Genomic DNA, 15856 nt, shown 5'->3' on the forward strand with positions numbered 1-15856 from the left:
GCATTTATATATATATATAAACTGCTGAGTTTTTGAATTTGTTGCCAAGCAGGCGCGTGAAAATAGGTAGTAACGTCAAACTGACGTAGAGTGAATTGATTATACTGCAGAATTGGCAAAGTCTAAGTTCCCGCCATCCAGGCGTGTGGTAGATAGTAACGTCATCCCGACGTATTACAGATTGTATATTCTAAAAGTTGTATTGCCAAACTGGCAAAAATTGTTTTTGTTATTGCCAACCAGGCGTGGAGATAGATAGTAAAATCGTCAAACTGACGTTGGTAAAATTCCATTGTATTGCCGAACTGGCAAAGGTGTTTATATAGTTATAGCTAACGAGGCTTGTGAATAGTGAGTTAAAATGTCAACCCGACATAGTATTAAATTATTTTGTGCCAACCTGGCAAAGTTGTTTAAATAATTCTCTCCAATTGGTTAGTGTGAATTTCGTATTCGAGAAATTAAATCTCGCCAGAAATTATATATTTTTAATACAAGTACGAGCTTTTAGATTGAATTTCAAAAGGAAGCCTATTAAAAGTAACTTGTGTCAACATGTCATTCTTAGCTAGGAGTAAAAAACAGGATTTAAAAGCACTAGCAGAAGAGTTAGGTTTAACCGTGAAACCTGAATTTAAGATTGCTCAGTTGCATAAACTGATTACTGAAAGTCCCGATTATGATGAGGAGTTTACTTGAGAACTACTGGCTGCAATTAGAGGAGAAAGGGAACGAAAAGAAGAATGCGAAAGAGAAGAAAGAGAAAGAGAAAAGGAACGCAAAAGAGAAGAAAGAGAAAGAAGAGAAGAACACGAAAGAGAAAAGGAACACAAAAGGGAAGAAAGAGAAAAAGAACGCGAAAGAGAAGAAAGAGAAAGAAGAGAAGAACGCGAAAGAGAAGAAAGAGAAAAGGAATGCAAAAGAGAAGAAAGAGAAAGGGAACGCGAAAGAGAAAAAAGAAAAGAAGAGCTTGAAAGAGAAGAGCGAATTAGAGCCTTTGAGCTACAGAAACTTCAGCTGGAAGCAATGGCTGCCACAGCACAGCCGGCAGAAACTACGCAGTTACCTGAGCAGCCTTTAAAAATCAGAATTCACGATGTCATGCCACGTTTCAACCCTAAAGAAGATGAAATAAGTTTATTCCTGGTGTTATTTGAGCATCAAGCTAAAATAATGAATATACCTGCTGAAAATCAAGTGACTCAACTTATTTCATTACTGCCTCCTGACATTGTTCAGCTTATTGCTAGAGAACCAGAAGAGGAAGCGAAAAAGTATGAATATGTAAAAACTTTATTGTTACAACGATTTAAATTGACTGCGAAAAAATTTCGACAACTATTTAATAAACACCAAAAATCTACTGAAAGTACTTGGTATGATTTCTACTATGAATTAAAAAATTATTTAGAAGGATGGCTTAACAGATTAAACATTAAAACTTTTGAACAGCTAAAAGATCTCATGCTGGTTGATCAAATAAAAAAGCGTACTTCTCCTGATTTCAAAGAACATTTTATGGATCAATGGACAACCATCATTTCACCTACTGAAATGGTTAAGAAAATTTTGAAGATGTGAGAAAAACAATAAAACCGAAATTTTCTACCAATCAGACTGAGAAATTTAACAAAGGATCATTTAAACCGCGTTATGATAATTTTGTGAAAAAAATAGAGCATCCACCTCATTTTAAGCATTCTGATAGATGGGATGATTCAAAATACAAGAAAGATCATCAGCAAAGAAATCAGTTCAAAAAAAAAAAAAAAAAAAAAAACCAAGAAAATTTATATGACAAAAGATATCAACCACGATGTTTCGAGTGTGGATCATATGAACATTTTAAGCCTCAGTGTCCTCGCTTAAAACCAAATGAAAAGGTAAATTGCGTATCTTCAAATGATGATTTGTTAGAGACATATACAATTAACGGTTTAGTGAATGAGTATGAAATGCCTATTCTTCGAGACACAGGAGCCACTGTTGATGTTATTTCTCGGAACTACATAGATAACGCAAAAATGACTGGAGAACATGTCTGGGTACAATATCTTTTAAATGACCATTTAGTGTGTCTACCGTTAGCGGAAGTTGAAATTAATTGCGAACTTGGTCATATAAAGACAAAGGCAGCTGTTGTTACAAATGATCCCGGGAGATATGTATTGGGCAACAAAACTGCACAATTGTTCAAAAGTAAATCATTCTTAAATTTAGGAAAAATAAATGCGGTTTTGACACGATCTCAAGTAAAAGGATCTCCTGAAGATGATCGAAGCAGAGAAATTGAAATGGAGAAACTAGAAGAATTGACGTTTATTGACACTGACGAAGATATTTTACCGCAAGCTGATGAGGAAGACAAGGAAATTAAGAAAGTGATTAATGTTAATTCAAAGGAATTAATTGAATCTCAGCATCAAAGCAGAGATCTAGCGTCATTGCTTAACGAAGCTAAAAATGAAAATTCCAGCAAGACAAATGATTTCAAAGTAAAAGAAAACGGATTGTTGGTGAAAAGGAAAATAGATAAAAATGGAAATGAAAGGGAATTAATTGTTATTCCTGAAAAATATAGGGATCAAATAAAGTCATTATGTCATGATAGCACATCTGGACATTTAGGCGTTGTGAAAACTAAAGATAGATTAACAAGATACTTTTACTGGGCTAATTGCTATAAAGAAATAGAAGAGTATGTTAAAACTTGCGATACACGTCAAAGAGTGGGAAAATCTAATGATAAAGCCAAAGCACCTTTGACTTTAGTACCAATTATTGCAGAAGTATTTTCAAAAATTAACTTTGACGCATGCGGTCCTTTACCAATAACACCGAATGGCAATAGATATTTAATTACAGCTATTTGTTTAGCTTCAAAATATCCGGATGCTGTACCTGTTCCTAATATTGGCACAACGTCAGTAATTGAAGCCGTGTTACAAATATTTAGTAGAATGGGTTTCCTGAAAGAAATACAAACTGATCAAGGTACCTCCTTTATGAGCAATCTAGCCATAAAATTTGTAGAAAAATTTGGAATAAAAGAAACTAGAAGCTCAGTACACCATCCGCAGAGCAACCCTGTTGAAAGATTTCACCGAACAATCAAACAAATTTTAAAAGTTTTATGTATCAAAGCAGCCCCTGAGTGGGAGAAGCAAGTTCCCGCAGCTCTATTTGCTTTAAGAACAATAACGCACGAGAGTACGGGATTTACACCTGCAGAATTAGTATATGGTCGAAATCTTAGAACACCTGTAACATTATTATATGAACAATGGATGAATCCTAAAGACATAGGTAATTAATGTTGTTGAAAACGTTTTTCAATTGATAAATCGGTTAAAAAGATGCAAAGAGCTGGCTACAGATAAAATGCTGGAAATGCAAACCAAAAGAAAGGTGTGGTACGATCGTAAAGCTATAAAAAGAGAATTCTCTGAAGGGGATTTAGTATTAGTTGTATCAACGAATAAACCAAACAGACTAGCAGTTGAATGGAAAGGTCCTGGGAAGGTTGAGAAGAAATTATCCGAAACTAATTAAATGCTGGAAATGCAAACCAAAAGAAAGGTGTGGTACGATCGTAAAGCTATAAAAAGAGAATTCTCTGAAGGGGATTTAGTATTAGTTGTATCAACGAATAAACCAAACAGACTAGCAGTTGAATGGAAAGGTCCTGGGAAGGTTGAGAAGAAATTATCCGAAACTAATTATGTTGTGAGTTTCGAAGAAAAAAATGACTTTAACCAAGTCTACCATGTTAACATGCTAAAACCCTATCATAGATGAGCAGAATCGGTTAACCTTATGATTACAGAAGATCAGTCTGAAATTGATGATATGGAGGAAAATTTCCCAACAATTGACTCTGAACCAACATTGTTCGATTTTGAGGACATCAAAGAAAACAGCTCCTTAAGTGATAAGCTAAATGAACAACAGATTCAAGAATTGCATGATATGCTGCTGAAGTTTTAAAAAATCTTTTCTAATAAACCTGGAAAAACTCATTTAATAACGCATGATATTCAATTGACAGAAAACACCCCAATCCACTGTAAACCATACAGAATGTCTCCTAGACAAACAGATATATTAAAAACAGAAATTGATAAAATGCTTCAGCATAAAATAATTGAAATAGGAGATTCAGATTACACTTTTCCTATGATTTTAGTAGAAGTAGCAAGGAGGGATCCAAGACCTTGTATCGACTATAGAAAATTGAATAAATTGACTAAAACACAATTCTTCCCCTTGCCTTACATCGAACAACGAGTAGAAACGGTAGCAGGCGCAAAATATATAACTCTTTTGGATTTAACAAAGGGATACTGGCAAATACCTTTAACACCTAATGTTCAAAGATTAGCCACTTTTGTTACAAGTTTTGGCACATTTAGACCTCTACAGATGCCTTTTGGACTTAAAAATGCACCATTTTCATTTAGTAAAATGATGCCGAAATCCTTCACGGTTGTGAAAACTTTGCTGTTCCACATTTAGATGACGTGGCAATCTTTTCAAACACCTGGGAAGAACATCTAAGTCACCTGAAAGCCGTTTTGTCCAAAATAAAGGACGCTGGTTTAACTATTAAACCAATAAAATGTAAATTTGCTCAAGATAGAGTAAAATATCTAGGACATATTGTAGGTCGTGGTATAAGAATGCCAAGTGAAGTGAAAGTAAAAGCTATTCTTGATTTTCCAGTGCCATCCACAAAAAGTCAAGTCAGAGCATTTTTAGGATTAGCGGGATATTCTAATCATTACATTCCCATGTTCTCATCTATCGCAGCACCTTTAACAGAAACTTTGAAAGGAAACTTAAAGAAAGGGAAAATAAATTGGACAGAAGAGTGCACAAAAGCATTTGAAGAGCTAAAGCTCAAAGGCCTGTACTACATGCACCTGATTTCAATAAGGAGTTTATTTTGCAAACTGATGCATCAAACTCTGGTATGGGTGTCATTTTAGCTCAAAAAGATGAACGAGACAATCAACATCCAGTATTATACCTCAGTAAGAAGTTTACAGAAACTGAAAAAAAGTACTGCACCACAGAAAAGGAATGCGCCGCCATAATATTTGCTGTAAAGAAACTTCAATGTTATTTAGACGGGCATACTAAATTCCTCATCATGACCGATCATAATCCCTTAGTTTGGCTCAAAAATAATGCGAGTCTAAATCCACGACTTATGAGATGGGCACTGGTACTACAACCCTACAATTACACGATCGTTCATCGAAGTGGTAAAAACCATAAAAATGTAGACGCATTAAGTCGTACTCACTGGCCTGATTAAATAATTTGTTTCTCTATGTAGATAAAAAAAATATTTTGTTCCTTCCTCTCTTCCTTAGTGTATCTTATTATGTTACATCTTGTATTTCAATTCTGTATTGTGCTGATATTGTTGTTTTGAAAAAAAAAAAAAAAAAAAGTAAGGAGGGGGGAGAGGTTGTAATATCTTGTTATTTAATAAATAAGTATAATTATTATTGAAGTGGCAACGACATATTTGTATCAAACCGTTACTCAACAACGAGAGATATTGTTAAAAAAAGATTAGTATTCTGAAGAAGGAGTAGGATGAAAATTTTGCCACTTAAGAATTGTATAAAATTTGTCTATCACTGTGAACTAGAAATAAAATTTATGTTCTATTAAGAAGATTGTCTGTTTTGTAAATTACTGCAAAATACATTACAATGTAAAGGATGAAATAGAAACATTTTTTAAAATAGTTGATATAAATATGCTTGATGAAATTTTAGAATGTACAAATAAATATATAAGTTTGCTAAAAGATAAAATACTCGAAAGACAGAGATTGTTACATATGATGGAAATAAAAAAAGGATACCATGTAAATGCGAAAGAATTGTTCTCAAGTGATGGCACTGGAATTGAAATAGCTAACTGAGATGTACTACAAGAGATTTATTCTTTCTGAGAAGTTATCTTCGATCCGACGATAAATCAACAGGACAGACGAATATTAAAACTAGCTTGGATTTTAAAATACAGTTATTAAATAATACCTTTTAAAATTTCTATAGTAAAATACATCATTGCTTTTCCACCTGACTAATATAAGTGTTTAAAAAGAATTTACTATCATTTAAATGTGACATCATTTGTATTCTGCAATAATAAGGTTAATATTTTATGTTTTAACAAACTTATTACCAATATTCACTCATTTCTGTCCTTTTTCGTGTCAAAAATGGTATAATAACAGATGTCGTAAAAAATATGGCACACACGTGCTCATGTAAAATTGCCAAGTGCATGTGCTGGAAGGTTAATGGTTTCTACCTGTAGTTAAACTTAAAAGTGGCTACGCATTCTTGCGGTTGAGTTAGTATTCTGCCTGTGTAGATTTCTGAGTCTACCTGTTAGCTTAAATTGAATCGTGTAATCTGGCACTTCTCTTTACTTTAAATTTATTGTTACTTCCTGTTTTAAGTTCTCACTGCAAGTGGCCAATATTTCTTGTAATCACGCAATTCTGAGCCAAATGTTAAATATTTTGTGAACAATAAATGGGTCTTTTATACCCTTCCCTGGTTGTGTTCATCTTCAATCACGTGAGAGAATTCGCAGGTAACAACATTTGGGTAGATCTAGTCACATTTTAAGACTTCAGCACTACTACTAAATATCCGTAATCCACAATAATTGCATTTTGATTGTTTAATATTTTAAAAAAAAAAAAAAAGATAGATTTTTATTAATTGCCAACTACAGTTCTATTGCTTTTCTTTTGGTATTTATACTTCCAAACACTACATAATTCAAGTTTTATAAATATTACAGTCATATATGTTATTTGTTAGATCATTATCTCATTTTAAATAAGAATGTTGGAACTTAGGTTTTTCCACTATGAAATGCAAATAAATTAAGCACTTAGTTAAATACTGATTATAATCATTGCTATCTTTAGAACCAGTTATAGCAGTTTCGTGCTATGTCTTCTAAGTGTCGAGGTACACGAAGGTCACGAGAGAGCCCAAGGACCACTCTCATCTCGTGTCTGTCTCCGATGCAAGCACTGTGATAAGCCAACATTACGAAAATGGGCCTTTTAACCTTATATGAAATTTGGAGGTATTGAGAGGATTTTATTTTTATTGCTGACAATGAAGACACATCAAATGAACCATGATTTCCTAGAGGAAGAAAATGCTTGGTGTATTGAGAATACGAAAAAGCACACTAGGGCTATCTGCCTAAGGCGAGGGATAACTTCATTGAGGACTTTCTAAGGGAAACTGGCTCTTATACACGCTAAACATCGGGGAAAACCCCGAAAACGCCCATGCAGCCAGACCGTTTGCGGGATTTGAACCTCGGACCGAACTACCAAAGTTCAGCGATTTTTAACGCTCGGCTGCCGGTGGGCCTAGAAAATATTTGCTATGGCTAGTGATGGCACTGTAATACAGAACATGTTAGAGATATTCAGAATATACGTTTAGTAAGACTCGCTTCATGACATCAACATTCTCTCAAGACCCTTAAGGTATCAAAATCGTCACTTTCAGAACAATGGAATTTGATTGGAAATATGAAGTGTCATTGTTTCAGTCATTTTTAGTTTTATTTTCATGGAATAAAGCATTTACTGCCATTGTTTATTTTCTTATATTATGATTAACTTTTTCATACTATCTGTGGGATTTGACATTACATGTAATTTGTATTTTATAAGTAATTTCACTTACTTTTATTAACTCCATGTTTCTTGGCCATTAATAATTATTAATTTGGAAGTGGAAACAAGAGAGCTTATTTTACACAAACTTTTATAACCATTACAATATTAACAAAAGTCGAACAGAAAATACTGCACTAACCATTGAGTTAAAAACAGATGGAAATGACACTAAATATATATGTGGGTTCTTTAGTTTCGAAATTACAATTCATATTCAAACAAAACACATTTAATAAAACATTAATACATCTATAATATAGTTCATCTATTAATACAAAATATATAACATCGTTTATCTATTACCACGATATCTATAACATCTTATATCTATTAACATGGCAGCTATAACGTCTTACATCTCTTAATACCCCATCTATATCATCTTGCATATCCTCTCATAAAACAAAGGGGCGAGAGTTCTATCAATTTCACTCGTGCAGTCAACAGCTAAAATTTAGACAGCGCACGAGGAAAAATAATAAGCTATGGATTTAAAATCCCACATATATAAAACATTAAACTACTGTATATGCTAAAAAAAAAAAAAAAAAATGCTATCAATTACCTGAGTTAAGAACAACTTCCGCAGAAGCCTTCACTGCTGTCACACTTTTTAGTGCCTGTCACAATTAGAATGCTGTATAAATTATTTTTGCATTGAAATAAAAACAGTTTAAGAGCAGTTTATTGCACTTCGTATAATCTCTAACATAAATATTCTTCTCTTTATCACAGTTCACACCAGTGTGCTTTTATGAGAAATCTGCACTTGTATTGATGTTTGCTTACCGGAAAAAATTCTCTCTTACACCAGAGCTTCTGTACAGCTTTACACAATGCAAGTAACAGCCTATGGGCCACAAAAGTGGAAACATGTATAGTATAGATGCTGGTCAAGAGAAGAGAGTCTTTAAGTGCTTGCTGTTCTGAGCAGAGCAAGCTACTCTATGCTGTTTTCAAGCTCTTTTTATGGCTGTGCTATCTCAGTGTTCTCAGTCTCCCGTGGATTAAACCGAATGAGTGTGCAGTTAATTTTGTGCTGTGTGTGCTAATTTTCAGCTGTGACTTTGGTTATTAACATATGTGATGGAGGAGAATGAATTCCCTCCGCTCAACAAAATGGATGCTGCTGCTGCTGTTCGTAATCACGTGGTAGGGCTACCTGATGAAATACATAAATATGCAAATGCATTGCTTGATGATAACTGGATTGAATTACTAAATGAAATACTCAATCTTTAAATGATTATGTCACTGTTGCTCAACAAATTAGCATACTACAAAATGCCATTAGTCAGAGGAATTGGGATATTGATGAGATACTGGCTAGTGCTAAGACTGAAGATGAAAAACAAATGAAACTTAGTTGTTTTCATAAGAAAAAGGAATCCCCCAAGGACTCGTACAACTGTTCAAAGGTAAGCATGAATCTTTTGGTGTGCTCAATTCTGAGGAATTTTTTTTTTACTAATATTGCTAATAATGTTATTTCTCTATGTGCTAAAAGTGCTAAATCAGATAAATGCAATGTTAAAACTGATGTAAATTGTGTATCTAATACTCATTGTGTTGGGAATGTTGAGAACCCTGAGCCAAAAAGGCCTTCCAAAAAATCTAAGCGCAGTGCTAATGACATACAAGAAGCTGATTTGTCAAAGATGCTGATTTGTCAATCTGCCCAGGTCTCTTGAAATGATCTTGCACTATCAATGTTGAATTTTTCCTTTTATGCTAGATTCATTTGCGAGGGTTTCAAGACATGGAGTAGAGAAAAGCACAAAATTTTAAAATGATGCATTAAATATAAATTGATCATATACTAAAATGAGGCAACATTATTAACCAATAGCAAGGAATTGGATTTTCACGAATCAACAATCTATGGCTACCAAACGGGAACAGAGGATAGCAGTAACCATTAACCCAGACATCTCTTTGCTAAACTTCTAACTTTAGACCTCATGTGCTCCTTTTCGGCTTTATCGGGCTTATTCTGGCTCATCGCATGTGAATAAGCTTGGCTTCTCTACTAAGCTTTCGTGTTTTGTTATATTATCAGATCGCATGTTTTTCCGTTATATTTGTGTATTCTGTTTATATATTACATTAGAATTATTCATAACAGGATGCTGAGATGTGAAAAGTGGAATCTATTTAACAATGAAAGTATTAAAACTCACTGGCAGTCTGCAATAAATTTGAATTCGTTTAGCAAACATTAGCTGCTTCAACTTTGGCATATTCTTTGCTGTGTAACGAGTAATATGACTGGCACAAACAATTGAAATGTCATAAATTGGGTCAATAGATATGTATATCATTTCTGTGGCGATAAATGAAAAGCTTATATATAGGCTTCGGCCCTGTGTCAGTGGCATTATGCGATCAGTTAGTAAGTGAAACGTTCAAGACTAAATACTTATTTAAACTAACTAAACAAACTAAAATACTCATTTAAATTACATAGTATCATTTTATTGTGGTTATTGATTAAGGAAGTAATATTTTAGTCGCATGCCGGCTGATGAGGTTCTGCATGCTGACTGTGGCACGCATGCTACAGGTTCGCCATCACTGGTCTATAGACATAGCCCAGGTAGAAAAGCAAAACTTTTTATAGGAAATTAGATGAATATTCATTTAGACTGACATGAGAAATATTATGTATTTTCTGTACATTTAAAAAGTGAAAAAATATGTTATATAATTGTACAAAAATATTTAATGTTCCAATCTGATTAATTTTAATAAAATTCAAAATGAAGTATATTGACAAAAAAGAAAACTTTTCTACAGCAGTTGTCTCAAACTGGTGACCTGCAGGCTGCATGTAGAAGCAGTTTCACACGGCTTGCAGAAATATTTCCAGCAATTTAATTACCATTACTTTGAAGACAAAGTTCAATATTTAAATTTTTCAGCGTGCAGTTTTACATTATTTTACTTATCATTAAAAATAAGTACAAGAATCGGAAAAAAATTCACAATGGAACTAATTTATTTTTAGCTTATGTAAGTTAATCACTGATTCAACATACTACAATTATTTGGAATAAGAAAGATGTTTGTGTTTGTTTGATGCTATGTTTGAGGCCACTGCTCTCAGATGACAACATCAACAAAAAATCAAATGGATAATATTTAGAAAAGTTTCATGAAAATTATACATACTCCTTTTATCTGTTTTTGGAGGGCTTGGTCCCAGTAAGCTTAAAAAGATATTATTTGACATTTTAAAGGAAGATGTACTGATTTTGAGCGAAAAAAAAAGCTCTTTTTGCTACTGAAATTATTTGTTTATTTGTATACATATATTTTCAGGCAAGAGCAATTGGTGACATAATAAAATTCAAAGCTGAAGAAACAACAATAAACACTCCTTTCTTTAAAGGAATGACAACTGCTGCGTTAAAGAATTAGTTATCAATATGATTTTAAGTTTTATTTTTGGGAGACTAACTGAAAAATATATCATTATATTAATATTACTGCGACTTAAAACCAATTACAAACATCTTAAATTTTTTTTTTTGGGGGGGGGTAGAGAAACAAGCCTAATATTGTGGAAAGCCAGATAACAGCTGTTTTCTATGTTAGAAGTATATACCTTACATTATGTAAAATTCTGATAAATAGAAACACAATTTTGATAGCAAATTCTAATCTCTAAAGCAGTGGTTCCCAATCTATGTTATGTACTTCCCAGAGGCTCCTTAATCAATCCAGGAAAATAATGCTCGGCTGTTCCTCGGAATCACACCATACCAGAAATTTCTCGCTCCGATACTCAGGCCTTCCGGAATTCCCAAAATCTGCTTGAAGCTTCTCAAAACTTAGTCTCAAATAAATAGATTTTTGCTGTGAGTTTTGCTGCCTGTGCTTAAATAAATACTGTATATTCTTGTGAATGTTATAAATATGGTGTATCCACCACTATCTGTTAAAAAATTTACTTTTTATTATTGCAGCCTATGGAGTATAAAATCAGGAGGGGTACAAAATAAGAATGCATGTGAAGAACACCTCTGACATAGAACATCTTTATTAATAGGAGGATGGATCCATCTTTTTGACACACTGTATGCAACATAGAGCAGAAGCATTTGATGGAATATCAAGCCCTCTTGTGAAGCAGTACCTAATTTCGAAAGCATAACTGTAGGCAAATTTCAAGCACAAAGCTTGAACACCCAATAGCCTCTCAAATCTTTATTAAATGCTCATGCCAGAGGATGAAGGAGGGCAGATACAATATTCTATTTCATAATTATATACTTCAAAGGCCTGCTTGAAAAACCAAACCTAAAAAAGGGGACAGTGATCTTGCTACGTAGTTGATCTTCAGAGAATAACGTATAAAGGAAAGCATGGATGTGATCGGTCTGGATATTTTGAATTTCCCGTGTAAAATGACAGGTGGGCAAAACTGCAGTGGAAATCATACATAGAAGCCATCACTTTCATAACTCATAGTCAGCAAGACATAAATGATTTTCTGGGCATTCTCAAAACATAAATGCTAAATGGAATAGAAAATAGAAGATTTGGAAGGTAAAGAAGCTGCATGATTTTAACTGCACCACCCAAAAAAAAAAAAAAAAAAAAAAAAAAAAAAAAAAAAATCTGCTTATTCTTTACAAATTGGTGTTTAATAATAATCTAGAAATGATTAATTTGAAGAAAATGAATTAATGAAGCTGTTAATTTTAAATCTCAAAAACAACTGACAGCTGATGCTGCATCAGATGGTGAGATATCTCCAGATATTGCAACCAAAATTACAGTTTTATAAAATTTACATGTATTTATATACTTACTTAAAATAGGATTCTCTCTTTGAGGATGTTTTAAAAACAGGTTTTGGATACGGATATCCATGAAATACACACGTAATCAAAACTAAAGATTCTCCAGTAGCTGCTAAGTTTAGAAGCCTTAGTGCCTTATAAATTCGCTGCTCCAAAACCAGATTTCACTTTAGTACAAAAAGGCATTTTAGTCCTTCTAAAAGCTGCTGGAGTAGCTCTCAGCATATGGTAAAACAAATCGGATGGGTCTTTGGTGACCTTGCGACAACTACCATTAAATTAAATTCTGTCACTATTCCAGACAACTATCCAATTAGGCATCAATATGATTTTACGCTCAAATTTAAACAATAAAGAAAATTTTCTGGCTTTATGCCTCAAGCGTATGACCAGATGCCAATGAATAAAGACGGCATACCCAAACTGGCAATAGTTATTTTAACTCCATGGCATTTGCTTTAGGTAATGCTGCGCAAACTATGCAAATTTTGTCAGATTTCAGTTACTATTTTCTATATATATGTATAGGATATTTTGACTGCTTCCTCATCTCTCAACGAATATGTCATTCATAAAGAGTTTTTCAAGAGATTAAAAAAGCCTAATTTGACTAGCAACCTTCCTAAATGCGCATTTGCTTCAGAACGTGCTGGCTGTATGGTCGATTTCGTGGTTTTCCCCATGTGTAATGGTATACGAGCCAGTTTCCTTTAGAAAGTCTTCCATGAAGGCATTCCTCCCTTTTGGCAGATAGCCCTTGTGTGATTTGCCATAATTAAATAATTCAATCCAATCCAAAAAATTTTTAAATATGTACAAAGTTTTTAAAGAATTTCATTCTAATCCTTCAAATACTGATTCAATTCAGAATCTGCCAATAAATCCAGAAATTCTTTTTCAGTCATTAGTGAATCATCATAAATTTCATCTCACGATTTATCACAGCATTATCTTTACTTTGATAGACTACATCATATCTTCTCATATGGGTAACGTTTTTTGGTTGAAAATAATCAGGGGGGGGGAGGCAACTTATTGCTGAAATGCCTTTATAATATACTTCAAACTTCTCTTTTTAAATAGTAGATGGCAGCATATCACAAAGAGACCCAGAATTTTCATTTATGATGTGTTATTAAAATCCACTTATTTTCTATATTTTTTGGCGACGCAAAAAAAAAAAAAAAAAAAAAAAAAATTGTTTGAAAAAAAATTCTGTATAATTTTGATGGCTGTACTCTATATCACTTGTTATATATTTTTTTACATTTTTCATACAAAAAGCATGTGCAGAATCATTAAATATAATGGGGTGTTCCATTAGTGGCAACACTGCGCCTTTAGCGATCTCATGCTATTACGCATCAGAACATCCATCTTAGGAGAAAACATCTGTTGTATATGTTTTCTATTTACATTGTTTTGGGGGAAAATTTTGTGAGTAGTTTTCAGGTGGGAATTTTATCAGCAGCTTGAGTCATCTTTACTTAGGGAAGCTGCACGAATTATTTTGCTATCGCTTTTTAGTCTCATTCCCGTTTATTTATAATAATTGTGTAGATATTTTTTGTGTGTGTATAATTTTTAGCTTATTTTTTTATTGTTAATATTAATTGCAGTTAATTTTTTTTTATTATTAATTTTCCATAAATGGCAGGAAAACTCTTTCCGAAGAGGAAAGAATTTCTTTTTCTCTTTCTTTTTACTTGGAATTCTAAACATATTGTTGCACGGAACAGAAGCCACACAAAACAAGTTCATTGTTCAAAACCTGCAAAGTTGGTTTTGTACTTTTATCAAAAAGATGCGACATGCTTTGAAAATTTCATGAAGCTACGAAATCGAAAAATGTGTAAATATTTTTGCATATAGGACCTGTGTATATACATATATTTATCTCATTTATCCATATATATTCAAGAAGGTTGTGTATATCCAGAAAACCATGTATACAGCTATAATACAGTGTTTTTTTTTTTTTATTACTATACATAAGCTTCTACTAATTTCCGTGCTTCACTGCAATTCTCGCTTAGTCGCTCTTTTAAGAGCTCTGGTGGCGCAGTGTTCCACCTCATGGAACACCCACAGAATTGAAACGGTAAGTACAATTTTTACAAAATTTTATCCGTATACTCCTTTAGGCGTAGATAGACTGCATACAAATTTTCTTGTTGAAATACCGATTTTAAAGTGTAGTGCACCACAAAGAACTATGAATTTATTTTGCTAGCCTAATTTATTTCACATTGCTAGTCTCCAGTATTACATGAACTTAAATCAAAAGATAAAATTTCTGCTGATAGCCAAGAAGCCACAGAATTTTAAAACACGAACACCAGACATGCCTTTTGTTCACAGAAATTAGAATTTTTTAGAAAAATAAGTTTGCTTAAATTTTCTTGAACCTCAGTTCTTATTTCATAAATGAGGCAATAACTTGCTTGTCTCTAGGACAAATACATCCTCAGAAGAGGGAAATAATCAAAAATTGTATAAATTCATTAACAGATGGTTTCAGTGCATTTCAAACATCATTATATTCAAACATTTATAATCATTACAAGATTAACAAAAGCCAAACAGAAAATAATGCACCTTGATTGTGATAAAAAAGAAGAAAATCAAACTAAATATATATAAAACATTAAATTACTACATATGCCAAAAAAATTACTATTAATTACCTAGGGAGGCTGCACATTGGAGCATGCCCTCCGCCTCTTTACAGAGAGTTTTAATCTTTTCAAGATTCTGAAAAGGATTAAAATCAGAATTAGAGCGCTGCATATACATACTATATATTTACATTTAAATAAACATATACATTTAAATAAATTTTTTTTTACATTTAAATAAAAACTTCAGTGAATTTGAAAGCATTTTATTATACTTCATATGATTTCTAACACATATATTCTTTGCTTTGTAATAGTTTACACCACTGCACTTTTATGGAAAACCTGTACATGTATTTGTGTTTGCTTACCAAAAAGCAATCCTAAAAAGAGTTTTGCTCATACCAGGGCTTCTGTACAGCATTAGACAATGCTAGTAATAGCTTGCAGGCCAAAGAAACTGGAAACTTATATAGTACAGATTCTGATCAACAGAAGATAATTTTTCAAAACAAACTGCATTTCAAACCAATTCATTAAAGCGTTGTTTCCTGAGCAGTTCTGAAATAAAATTCATTACTCCAGATAATGGAAAGACAGGCATAGGAAGCTGATTAAAATACAAATTATCTCATAAAATGAATGATTCTTACAAAAACCTGCACACTTCTATTATTTATTGTAGTAAC

General features: G+C 33.0%; 1 protein-coding gene across 6 annotated transcripts in view; it reads right to left on the minus strand.

The window, feature by feature from the left end:
* LOC146997016 (uncharacterized) overlaps positions 1–15856 on the minus strand; it is a 61649-nt gene that overhangs the window by 15339 nt on the left and 30454 nt on the right. For 5 of the 6 annotated variants that reach the window (XM_085816440.1, XM_085816444.1, XM_085816443.1 and 2 more), the window contains exons 4-6: positions 15237–15303; positions 10913–10950; positions 8307–8361 (exon numbers count right to left, since the gene is read on the minus strand). In XM_085816440.1, coding sequence (XP_085672566.1) covers positions 8307–8361; positions 10913–10950; positions 15237–15303 — 160 coding nt within the window. The remainder of the gene's footprint in view (positions 1–8306; positions 8362–10912; positions 10951–15236; positions 15304–15856) is intronic. The other variant, XM_085816445.1, reaches the window with a different exon arrangement.

Source organism: Stegodyphus dumicola, chromosome 5, assembly GCF_044657685.1.
Source record: "Stegodyphus dumicola isolate Sdum_Otavi_A_Nest chromosome 5, ASM4465768v1".
Classification (NCBI taxonomy): domain Eukaryota; kingdom Metazoa; phylum Arthropoda; class Arachnida; order Araneae; family Eresidae; genus Stegodyphus; species Stegodyphus dumicola.